Here is an 11,838-nt window from a genome sequence, read left to right as displayed (position 1 = left end):
GGATGATCCTCAAATGCCCTTTAAAAACTCCTTAACTATTATTTAAAAACCCTTTGTTTTACAGATAGAGAGCAATACATTTGCCATGGAAGTTTAAGCATGACATGATTCAAGTTTATAAGGATTAAATTACAGCAGCTATTGAAATCCATGTTTGAATTTAATATTTAATATGTCTCTACTGACAGATTTCATTTACTCATCCTAATTAACAGTGCCCAGTGAGTGCTTTTGCACCTTCTTCAGACTGAAGTATGGCCAAATGTTAGCCCTGAGGTGGGGCACAGGCATCCCTAAGGCAGCGGAGGTGCGGGCGAGCCGAGCGCTGCCATACAGCACCATCTAAGGGCTCTCCATAAGTACTGCTGAGGGGATGTATGGAATGAGACCTATGGATCGGCTCGTCGATGCTCCCAGCCAGCTGCCAGGCTCCCAGGCACACACCAGTGTCACCACACCAGAACTCTGAGCAACTGTTTCCTCTCTGAGTTGCTGCCACTGATTCGTCAGGAATCGTCTGGAAAACGAAGTTACCAAGAAGCTGCCTGAGGAATAATTTTCAGAATAACAAGATTAACCTCTGCCATCAGCAGCAATTTGTTTCTCTTTGTGGCAATCTCTTGGCATGCAGACAAGGTGGTTTATTACAAACACTCTAGATTAAGCACAAGAGAAGAAAATGTTATGTTTTCAGTATTTAGAAACTGAAAAACAAGAGTAGCTTTAATTCTATCCAGTTTGTACAGTATTTCAATCTCTATTTCAGCTTTTCCAGGCAATTTTTTTTCGTTTGTAATTTAATTCATACAAGTCTTGCTCATAAAAATATCTTCTTCTGGAGTGGTTTTGTGATGCAATCTACATAAGGAAATACCACACTGAGGATCCACTTAGTCCAGCCTTAATCTCAAGGAATACCCAATAAAGAAAAAAAATTATGAAAGCAAAAGTATTCTGTCTCACAGAAATGTCCTTGCATGTTAGATGTTCATTAAGGTTCAATGTTCAAAAATGTCAGATGAGAGCTAGTCAGACGAGACTAATTTGTAAGATCTGTGCCTGTCTCTACAGCAATGTTTTCTGAGATGAAAGAATTGGCAATGGGCCAAACGAGATTATTTTAATTATCCCAGTTTCCCTCTGAAATTTCCTGTCTCATTCCATATGAAGTTTACCATCCCAAAAAAGGAAAACTGACCTGCCTAGCAGGACACACCTCAGGCAGCCTGTATTCTAGGACCTTATTCCATCACGTGTAGGCACACGCTCCACTGCTGACCTCTCCTGACCTCAGGGTGTGGAGAGGCAGCAGCATTTCTAACATGGAAGGAATTGTGTGTGGTGAAAATGAGTGTCTGGAGCAGTGAGTCCAGCTAAACTGAAAACTACGTGCAATGTGCAAGACATGAAACTGGGACTTTCAACACATCAGAATTCAAAATACCTGTTTAATGTCAGTACAGAAATAAAGCATTCAGTGGCTTTTAGTCATACTAGTGCTGTTCAGTAGCCATGCTCCGTTGTTGCAGGTGTGGAAATGACAGTACTAGAGAGGCCCACAATAAAGACTCCCTCATTTCTAAGAATGTCACATCCTAATGGATAGTGAAAAGAAAAAGTGAAGGACAACAGTATTTGAAATTTGAAATGAAGTAATTTTCAAATATATTGCCACTGCACACAGAAAGAACCAGTCAGATTATAAATGCTGCATCGTACCACTCATAAACAACAAAAAAGGGTTTTTTTTTACTTTTACTGAAACTGGTTCTAAAAGTGAGCTCCCCACTTCTCCTGTAAATCAGAAGTTAAGAACATTACTTCAGCCTCTTGTTTTGAGTCCTGCAGATATCAGATATTAGCAGCTGTTGTTCAGTGAAGATAGACAAATCATACTCACAGCTCAAAATAAAGAAATCCTGTTTGGATGAACACAGTTTGCTCTGTTCATCAAGCAAGGGCATGAAAAGTCATTCTTCTCGGTCTCACATACCAGTCAGGATTTCCAGGTAGATAATTTGGTTAAGATTCATGCAATATTAAAAAAAAAATAATACTATTTGCAAAGTAATTCCCATTCCCATTTGCTGATTATAACTTGATTGAGCTCTGCCAGATACCATGCACTTGCCATGCTTTTGACATGGCAACTTAGGGCAGAAGCCAGTTTCTTATGTAGCTGCCTGTTCTGGAATTAACATCTGATCTATCTGATCTCAATTAAGCAATTACAGCAATATTAGTCATCTCCACGAATTTTGTAAGATTGGGATAGCTGAACAGCAGAGTTTCTCTTTAAACTTCAGATGAGGAGGGACACCAGAGCATAACAGGCTTGTGACACACATGCTGACCTTTTAACACATTGACCTGTAGTGCTCTGAAAAGCCACGAATGAATAGAGGGGAGAAGACAGTGCTGGAGGTGCCTGGGTGGAAAGGAGAAAACCATCACACTGACAAGGTGGTACAGTGACCTAGTGTCCATGAGCATAAAGGTGGCTCAGGATAACAACATTTCTGGCAGAAAAAGTATACAAATACGCAGCTGTTTCTTACTCAAGAGCTAGGTGTAAAAGACAAATATCTGAGCAACAGTAAAAGCTCCTGATCTAAGCTTCTGATGCAGTAAGGCGCTTTAAATGTTGCAGCTTCTGGTGTCACTAAAAAGCCTTTGTCCAGTCAGACTAACAATTTACAGTTTAGAGTTAGGTGAAAAAAGCAACTTACTCCTTGCTCTTTCTTTACAGGCTTTGCCAGATTTGATCAGATAAAGGCACACATTCAGTGCAGACCCTCAATCATTTTCAGCCACATTCAATACCACTTCTGGTTCAGTTTGTGAAATCCCTTCTAAAAGATGTAACTTAGTGCCCTAATTTCCCTTTCCTCTATGGATTATTTTGCCTACTTTGAAATACTAGGGAAGCTTCTCTAAATAAGAACAGACCTTACTGTGATGGCTAAAGTCTTTCTCCTTCCATGAGAGGAGAGTGACACCACAGACTGGGAACCAGCTTAGCTCCTTTTCCTGAAAAGAGGCAGGATACATCTTAGTATAGCTGACTTGTCCCTGTATTTCCCATTCTCCAAATCTTCCTAGAATGGTGCTGGCTTTCTTCTAAGATTTGATGAGAAAGAGGAGTAAAGGGCAAAGGTAACCAAGAGGTCAAGAAGAGATGCTTTCCCTCAGATGCTGCTAACAAGGCACAGCACAAGAGTTTCACACGGCATCAGAAACCCTTGTTCCCTGCTGGTGAGGTCCGTCCAAGCCCGGGTTCACCGAGGTTACAGCAAAAGAAAAGGTTGTACTTTTGTTGATCAACGCTGCTAAGCAACAAGCCATAAAAACCAACATCACCCTTGTCTTCTGCTGGCTGCAATTAGGGAACTACAAACAGGATCACAAATTCAGGGCCGGGAGAAAACCTTTAGCACTGTGAGTGTGCACTTGCTCCCAGCCACACAGCTCGTGCAGCAACTTCTCATTAGACACACACCGGCATCCCCAGCCATTGCAGCCTGCACAGGGCAGGTCAGCCCAGGCCTCTGAAGCTGTAATAGCCTTTGGCTTCTCACAGGTTGTAATTTTTAAGTTGTAGTGGTCACTTTCAATTGAAGAAACATAGCAGAAGTGTTGTCAGTCCCCGATTAACTTCATGAATGCTAAAGTAATGTTAAAAGGTGCATAACTAAAACTTTTATAGGCTACTCTACCAGTGGAAGAGATGTAAGAGGAAATGATGACATAGTGATACAGAGTAGGAATTCACCTTGCCACAGTATTTTAAGGAAAAATACAGGAATCGTATCATGCATTCTGAAAGGTAAAGCTTTTAAGTTGTTAAAAGTAAACAATCTCTTACTCAAAGTACAAGAACTTCTAACTATTCCCCACTTAGAACACAATTGCAAACAAACCCACCTAGTGCCAAAGGACAAGCGTCACATGGTCCCATGCAACACACAAATCCAAAAGATCGGAACAGGAGTTGAATATATAATTTTTGTAAGTTTCACACAGCAAACATTGTCAGTCACATCAGTTTCTATGGCTTCACAGTGAATTAACCAAGATAATTCTTATGCTCCCATGGGAGGAAAAATAGAGAAAAATATGCATTCCTCTTGCTGCTCCATAATATACCTTCTCCATACACTGTCCTGAATGTCAGCCCCTCTTTTCCTTTCTTGTTCATCAGCTGAACCATACCTTAGTATGACAGGAGGGAACAGAGTATATCTGTCATCCTTCCATTCTAAGTATGTATCCTAATTGTTTCTGAGTTTTTAATTTTGAAATTTTTATTCTCGATTTACAAATGCTGGTAATATTCCATTATGAGGGGGTTGGGTTACTTTTATTTAAACTGTATGGAATACGACTGTGGAGTAGATGAACTGGTTTTCAGAAGAGGAATCCTGTTGCTAATCAGTCTGTGCACTGATGACTGTCAACTCTTCCAAGGAACACACTAATGTTTCCTTAAATACACTCTTTATCTACTTTTGTTCAATCTTTCATCAAATTATAAATGTTTTAGAACAGTCCAGCAGGAATAGCTACAGAAGCACTAAACTCTGTAAAAACGTTTTTCTCATTTTAATTCATGGAGTATGCTACTTATTGACTGTGAATCCAAGGGGGAGCAACAGAGCACTCCGAGAAAGGAGAATAAAAAGGAAATAAGGATGTTTGTACCAGTACAGAGCAAGTCAGTAATTGAATCTTGCCACATTACAAAAGAAAACTTTAGGAAGGGAGCTTGCATACAGTTAAAAAAAAAAAAAAAAAGTGCCTTTGTATTCTTTAGCTTTACTCAACTCCCATGCCCCAAAATCTCAAACAGCCAACACATTGCAGATTTCACAACTAAGCAATGTGTGTGGAGAACATTAAGGCTGAAGCAGCATGCACAACAGGAAGTAATGCATTTACAGAAGGCAAGGGCAGATTAGATATCAAAGGAAAGTTTTTTATGACTTAAAGCAGGACATTACAACAGAACAGTAGTCAAGAAGGGGTCACTGGGTCCTGTCACTGAAAACAGAGAGATTAGATATGAAAGGAATAAGTCACACTAAGAGCATGAACTTGCTAAGAGCATTTTTTCAACCTTAAGTAACATGGCTGTAAATATATGTGGGGCTCAGAGTAAAGACTATTGAACTGTAACCCTTACACTCTCTGACCTGTTTCAGAGTCCTGGGTAAATCACTTGATCTCACCACACTTGTTTTCTCCAGCTGTGAAACACCAGCAACATCTATTACACAGGGACCTGGGGAAAAGTTTCACACTTACAGACAACTGCAAGACTTTTTAGAAAACGACTTTGTGTAGCTAAACAGTTTATTCCTTACCTCCCACACTCACGTGTCTTAACAGTTTGTCATACCTCCAGCTACAAACTTCATCTGCTACTGGCTTCTCATGAAGTTCTATTATTTTCCCATACTATTCTGCAATAGCTGTGGGTTTAAGTGTTAACATGAGAGCAGCTTGACAACTCCAGAAACTAAGAATATGTCAACATCCTACTCAACAGATTTGTTTACTATCTTTTTTCATAAGCCTGTTTACTTGAATAACAATATTTTAATGCATTTTAGCCAAGTTAATCCCAAAGAGCTAAAAATGATGAGCTGGAAACATTCTTCCCTATCTTGGGACATAGTGGATTGTTTATGGAGTTGTAGCTGACCAGCTGAAGCTCTGCAGTCCTTCTAAATACAATGCATCTGCCCAGCCCATGAGAACATGAACAAAACTGCACAAACTGAGCAGCAGTTCGCTCCAAAACACATCACAGCAGAATTTTACAGGCTGTAAAACAAGCGATTTCATTAGCACATGGAAAGCTCAGTTCACAGTTTGCACAGGACAGCTTTTCAGTTTGGTAGAGGAATCACTGAAAAACAAAACAGGGACACACATTTACTGTTTCATTTCCAAACACTCCTTTCAATATAAGGATATTTCTCCATCTACTGAAGCATGAGGCATAACTGAATACATAAAGAAGGTAAATCACATTTTCATTTAATGCTCTGCTTTAAGAGGAAAATGCAGTTTGAAGAACCTCCTTAAACCATTGCACTTTTGCTAAGAGTTCATTTGTAAATTAACTATATTATAAAAGAAGCAACAAAATGAGAAAATAATGATAGCCCACAGCTTGATTGGATCAGTAGATCTGCATCCAGAAAATAAATATTGAAGAAGCTTTAAAGCATATTCTGCATGAGCAGGTGTCACTTCAACAAAGCTGCAGGTTCTGTTTTACTTACTTGGCAGCTCATGTATAACAGACAAGGAAAACAGCAGTCCTGACAGAAGTAGTAATCACTATAATAAGGGTTTGATCTAACAGATAAACACAAATTAGGTCACCTCAAAAACTGCCACCTGAAACAAAGGGACTATCAAAAAATTGAGAACTCACTGGTTAAAATACTGCTGCTCTCATTAATTCATTTCCTACCTGACTGTCATTTCTTCTACGAGGTACCATAAAATACAGCCAGTACTTTAAAGCTGAAAGGACTCAAAGGACACAAGATGTTGCTTTTGATTTTGGGCATTCTCTGTCATATTCAATAGAGGTTGTTTAAATAAAAAAGAAACTGTAAGCACTGCATTTCTCTCACAATTCAGCATGGTCATAACAAAGTCATTGTACTTCTGCTACTCCATACATTCCTTTAGCTGCTTCTTTGTAACCGATTGCAGCAACCCCAAAGTACCGATTAAGAAACAGGAGTAAGTGGTCAGAGCTCAGAAATTCTGACAATTTAGGTTGCGGTCACCACTAACACCAGCTACCCCAGTGCAAACTTTCTTACCAAAGAAATGCCTCAGCTGTATGGCCCCCAAAACATCACAATGCCCTTCCTTAGTGTTTCACTGCAAACAATGCCTAGCAGGCAAAAGCTGGGATTAGGATGTAACAACTGGGACATTGGGGAAAGAAAAGGAAAAAAAATATTTTGAGGGGAAAAAAACTCTGAACAAAAAAAAACCCACCATGAAGGTAAAAAGATTTAAGTAACCCAATTCACTGCTATACTGGAATTGAGTATCCAGAAGCCAAACAGGTGATATTGAGCTAAAGTCACCATACCTTTTACATGCATGTCCAGAAAATCAAAACTGTGAAAATTATCACTTCCAATATATTTCTTTAAAAATTAATGTACCTAAGTACCAACAGGCTCACAAAGTCTCCTGTTTTACTGGTTTTACTGTCAGGTCTCCAAAAATCAGCACTTTTCCACTTTATCCTTCACATTTAGTGGGTACCAGATGAGCTCTACCTTCTAGATAATGGATCAGAAAAATGTTTCCTCCAGATTTTTCTCAAGGGAAAATAGAAAATAAAAGTGCTTTTCGTGGGAAGCAGTCCTGTCTTCTGCAAGAGATAAAGAAAAAATACCAAACACGACTGGCCATTTTGTTTGAATCTGAAAAACATAAGTTAGATCAGAAAACCACAAAATATTATTTTTAGAGACAAATTATTCTAGTATAAAGACATTTGCTATTAAAACATCATGGGTAACATTTGTCCAATCTGATGTCTGCATGTAAAAAAAAGTCTAACTACATTTTGCTCTTTAATAAATCATCTATTTTGAAACTGGATGGTTAAAATTCCTTTCTCCTACTGTACAGTGTGTAATAACTAACTACAGCTTCCAAAGAGGGACCAAACACCACGGTGTTCTATTTATATGCATACAATTTATTTAAAACTGAGGCTGTGGTCTGGTGCTGTCAGGCAGTGCAATGCTCTTGCTGTCACTCAAGGTGAGGAAAGAAAATGCAATCCATTCTGGCAACAGCTGCTGCTATATTAGAATGGAAAGCTGCAGTGTCAACTGCTCTGAGATGACCCCATGAGAATCAAACCCTGCACCACCACAAACCTTGCTCTCCTGCCCTCTCCAAACCCAATCACTTTACATGGGCATCCGGTTTTTATCAACAGATCTATGGCATGTAGAAATAGAAGATTTGGAAATTAATTTTTTTCCAAGAGTGTGTAGTAATCTCTTAATGAGTCTTTAGATTTGTCATGATCACAGCATATACAGAATCCAACAGAATTCTTTTGCAGAGTACTGGATAGGTTTTCTATTCATTTCTGCTGCAGCAAAACATCTGAATCCACACATAGAAAAAGCGTATTTAATGTTCATGTTTACATAAAGCACTTATCAAAAACAGAGTAGAAAACAATGCTTAGAGACCATCTTTGAATGCCTTCAGCAGCAGGTCTGCTGCCAGCCCAGGAGACAAGACTCCGCTAAGAACTTTTTCTTCCAGAAGTGGGATCTTATCCTTGACTGCCAGGTGACTCCGGAAATGCTCCAGCATGTTTTCCTGGATGAGGTTCCACATCCACACTTTCTGCTGTTTCCGCCGTCTGGCAAGCAGCTCGCCGCTTGTGAGCATGAGGTCCCGGAACTCGGTCATTTTATCCCACATATCCGAGATGCCCTCCCCGGTTTTGGCGGAGATGCGCATTACCTGGTGGATTCAGAGGAATTGTCAAAGCCAAGTCAGCTGCTGGCCTGAAGGCTTCAAGTACTGGATCAGGTAGATTGCATGGAAATTAAGAAATGTGTGAGGGAAGCTTCCTTCAATACTCACTTCATGAGGCTCTAAGCATTTCTGTGCTTTACCCCCCAACCCCCACAAAATTTGGGATTCTAGTAACTAGAAGTAGACCCTGAGAGCCATACTGTTTGGGATATTTGTCCAGCTGCTTGTTATGAGAATCATTTTAGTAAGTCCTTCAGCTAGGAGGCACATTATTGCTCTTCTACTTAAATGGAGAGTTAAGTGCATATTCTGGTAGCTATTCTTCTGCGCTTAAAATATACCAGAAACTAAGTTTTTTTGGTTTGTTTTTTTTTTCCTCTTTGCTTTCCAGACCAGGAAATAATTTTGCCAATATTTCAGAAATCCAGCACAATCTTTCAAATTGAACAGACTGTTTATTGTTTATTTTAAAAAGCTTCTCTCCTTTTCAACACTTAGAAAAGAAAGGCTAATCCTCAGGCAACCCAGCTGATTTAAACTCACCTTAATGGGTCAGTTTCAATACCAGGGTAGAACAAACCTTTACAGATAGCTTATTTATAAAGGAAGTGAGAGTGAGTGTGTGCTTATTCTATATACACATATTAAAAACTAGTTCTGAATCTTCTCCTTAAAAATCCACCAAAACCTTTTAGTAGATAAAATACAGCATTAAAACTGAAGACCTATAGGATAAGAGTTCCAATTATCTAGCCATTTTTATTATGTGAGAAACTAAAAAAAAATTTAAAGTAATAAAGGAAACACGTGAACTAGTGAAAGAACAAAGACAATCACAGGCTTCAGAGTTATAATGAAGGGAGAAGTAGACTAAGGAACATTTTTAGATATGCAAAGTTTACAAAAAGCAAGTAAAGTTTGCACCACTCCTAATGTCAGTAATAGCTCTGCTAGTGCAGAGATTGTAGCTCAGGGCAGGAGTCCTGGGGAGGAGGACTGGCTTTGCAGTGTTTCATGTGGCACACCTTGAGACCAGAGGTGAGGTATAGACAGCAGCAATCACCTCTCCAGCACACTGAGACTAAACAACCAACTGCAATTTTTAAAAAGAGCCCAGGGAGACTAGGACAACTAGATGAGAAGATAACAAATTTAAATCATTCAGCACGTTTTCTGGGAGGGAAAAATACAAAAAAAACCCCAAACACATCACCAAAACCCATACAAAACCAAACCAGACCCAAAGAGCCCCACAAAACACAGGGAAATCCACAAACCTTTGGCCTCCAAATCTTTGAACGCTTGCGAAGCAGCTTCATAGCACTGACGTACTCAGCCTGGATCCTCCGGGCAGGCACAACTAAATCACCATCAGCCTTATTGATAGCAACCAGGTCTGCCATCTCAATGATGCCCCGTTTGATGCCCTAAATGCAACAGGGACAGAAATCAGGAGTACCCAGAGGGGCTGTGACACGCTGATTCATCACAAAAAGCAGGTCAAAATGCTTTGGTAGTTTCTAGTTTTCCCCCCAAAAATATATATAACTAGTAAATATGTCAAAGTTAAGAAACAGAGTATCAAAGTTTACATCCTAATACTTTTAAAATCAAAACGGAGCTTAACTGTGCAGTAAGTAGATGATACTGAAAATACTTAATTATAACAGTAAAATGGACAAAACACTATTGATATGGACTTTCTGCACAGATACTACATGCTGAATTTAAGTTTCTCTTTCTAGTCCCAGGCAGTAACCAATAAGAGAAACTGAAAAATACCTGTAATTCATCTCCACCCGCAGGTGGTAGCAGTAATATAAACATATCAACCATATCAGCCACAGCAAATTCTGACTGGCCCACACCTAAAAAATTAAATTCAGAATTTACCATTTACTACAAACTTTCAGTCCCATTAATGACAGCAATTGTGAGAGATGCCAACACTGCCCCATGAACAAATCCCACTAACAAAACAAAGACAACAGGAAACATGACAGTTTAGTAAATGACATACAGGACTAGAAAACAAGACTTAATGAGCATTCGTGTTCAACCAGTGACCACGTACAAAAACATGGGCAAAATCAAGGCAGGGGTATGCAATTATTAGCACAGCTTATTTTCATATCACAACAGGACAAACAAAGCAAACCCTAAGCACATACCTACTGTTTCCACAAGAACAACATCGTAGCCTCCTCCTTCACAGAGCAGAATGGCTTCATTTGTGGTCCTTGTGACACCTCCCAGTGTCCCACTGGTTGGAGATGGTCTGATGTATGCATTCATGTCTCTTGACAACTCAGTCATCCGTGTTTTATCACCCAGTAGGGAACCTTAAGGTTAAATTATTTCAGAAGTGCAACACAGCCACACTCCCCCTTCTCCCCCATCCCCACCAATAAGTGACTGAGGAAAGACAGATTTCTTGTACAAAGTCAGGCAAATAAGAATATCCTAGTCGTAGCTGCTGAAGACTTAGCTGAGGACTAGGAAGCTACTGTCTGCTTCTTCTACTTCTCAGAAGCTGGAAAGGCCTGACAGGCAGACCTTACTGCTACCAAATACGAAGAATCTGCTAGGTCAGAATGAATTCTACAACTCCTGAATGGCCTTCTGAAGCCTACACACATCAAGCCATGCAGCCAATTCTTGTCTGTTCCTGTCCAAAGGGAAAAAATCCCTGCATTATGATTCTGACACACCTTGATGCTGGATGTTTTAAGAGAGCTGACACGTGTCCCTGCCTTCCTTCTCCTCAAACAAACTGCAAATCAGATTCAGCGAGATCTACGCACTTGACGCACACTCCAAAAGATGAGAGATGCTCAATTCTTCCAACTGCTGCAGTTGTGCTGTCACATTTTGCTACTCTACTGATGCATCCTGAAGGCATGCATGAAAGAACACAGTCTGTCTTAGCTCCACGTCATTGCAATGCTCTAGTTATTTCTTTATGTATAGTCACACACCTCTAACAGCACAGAAGCTGGAAAAATGAATGATGCTGCCCGGCAAGCTGCCCCTTATGGAAAGATCAAAATCAAGATTGTATTATTTGTATCAGAGATGCCACAAATCAGGCATGGTCAGCTTGTAATTTCCCTACAATTTTTTATTGGAGAGTTACAGATCACAGCCTGTCATCAGTAATCCTGCACAACTTCCAAAAAATTCAAATTTAGAAAAATTATTTGTAAGGCAACATTTGAACCCTGGAAAAGAGGAAATCTGAAAGAATTACAACACAGATACCTATTTCCCAATTTTGTATCACATAGGAAA

At 39.7% G+C, this 11,838-nt stretch overlaps 1 protein-coding gene across 3 annotated transcripts in view; it reads right to left on the bottom strand.

Moving 5' to 3' along the window:
* Nucleotides 1-577: 577 nt before the first annotated feature.
* The window catches only part of MMAA (metabolism of cobalamin associated A), a 29,822-nt gene continuing 18,561 nt past the window's right edge, over nt 578-11,838 (bottom strand). The window contains exons 6-10 of one of the 3 annotated variants that reach the window (XM_068187770.1): nt 10,719-10,889; nt 10,330-10,415; nt 9,825-9,974; nt 2,955-3,030; nt 578-655 (exon numbers count right to left, since the gene is read on the bottom strand). In XM_068187770.1, coding sequence (XP_068043871.1) covers nt 645-655; nt 2,955-3,030; nt 9,825-9,974; nt 10,330-10,415; nt 10,719-10,889 — 494 coding nt within the window. In that variant the 3' untranslated portion in view covers nt 578-644. Of the gene's footprint in view, nt 656-2,954; nt 3,031-4,954; nt 8,533-9,824; nt 9,975-10,329; nt 10,416-10,718; nt 10,890-11,838 lie in introns of those variants that run through there. The other 2 variants (XM_068187767.1, XM_068187768.1) reach the window with 2 other exon arrangements.

Source organism: Anomalospiza imberbis, chromosome 4, assembly GCF_031753505.1.
Source record: "Anomalospiza imberbis isolate Cuckoo-Finch-1a 21T00152 chromosome 4, ASM3175350v1, whole genome shotgun sequence".
NCBI classification, from domain to species: domain Eukaryota; kingdom Metazoa; phylum Chordata; class Aves; order Passeriformes; family Viduidae; genus Anomalospiza; species Anomalospiza imberbis.
The sequence above is the reverse complement of the archived record's forward strand: the minus strand, read 5'-3'. Positions and strand labels throughout refer to the sequence as shown.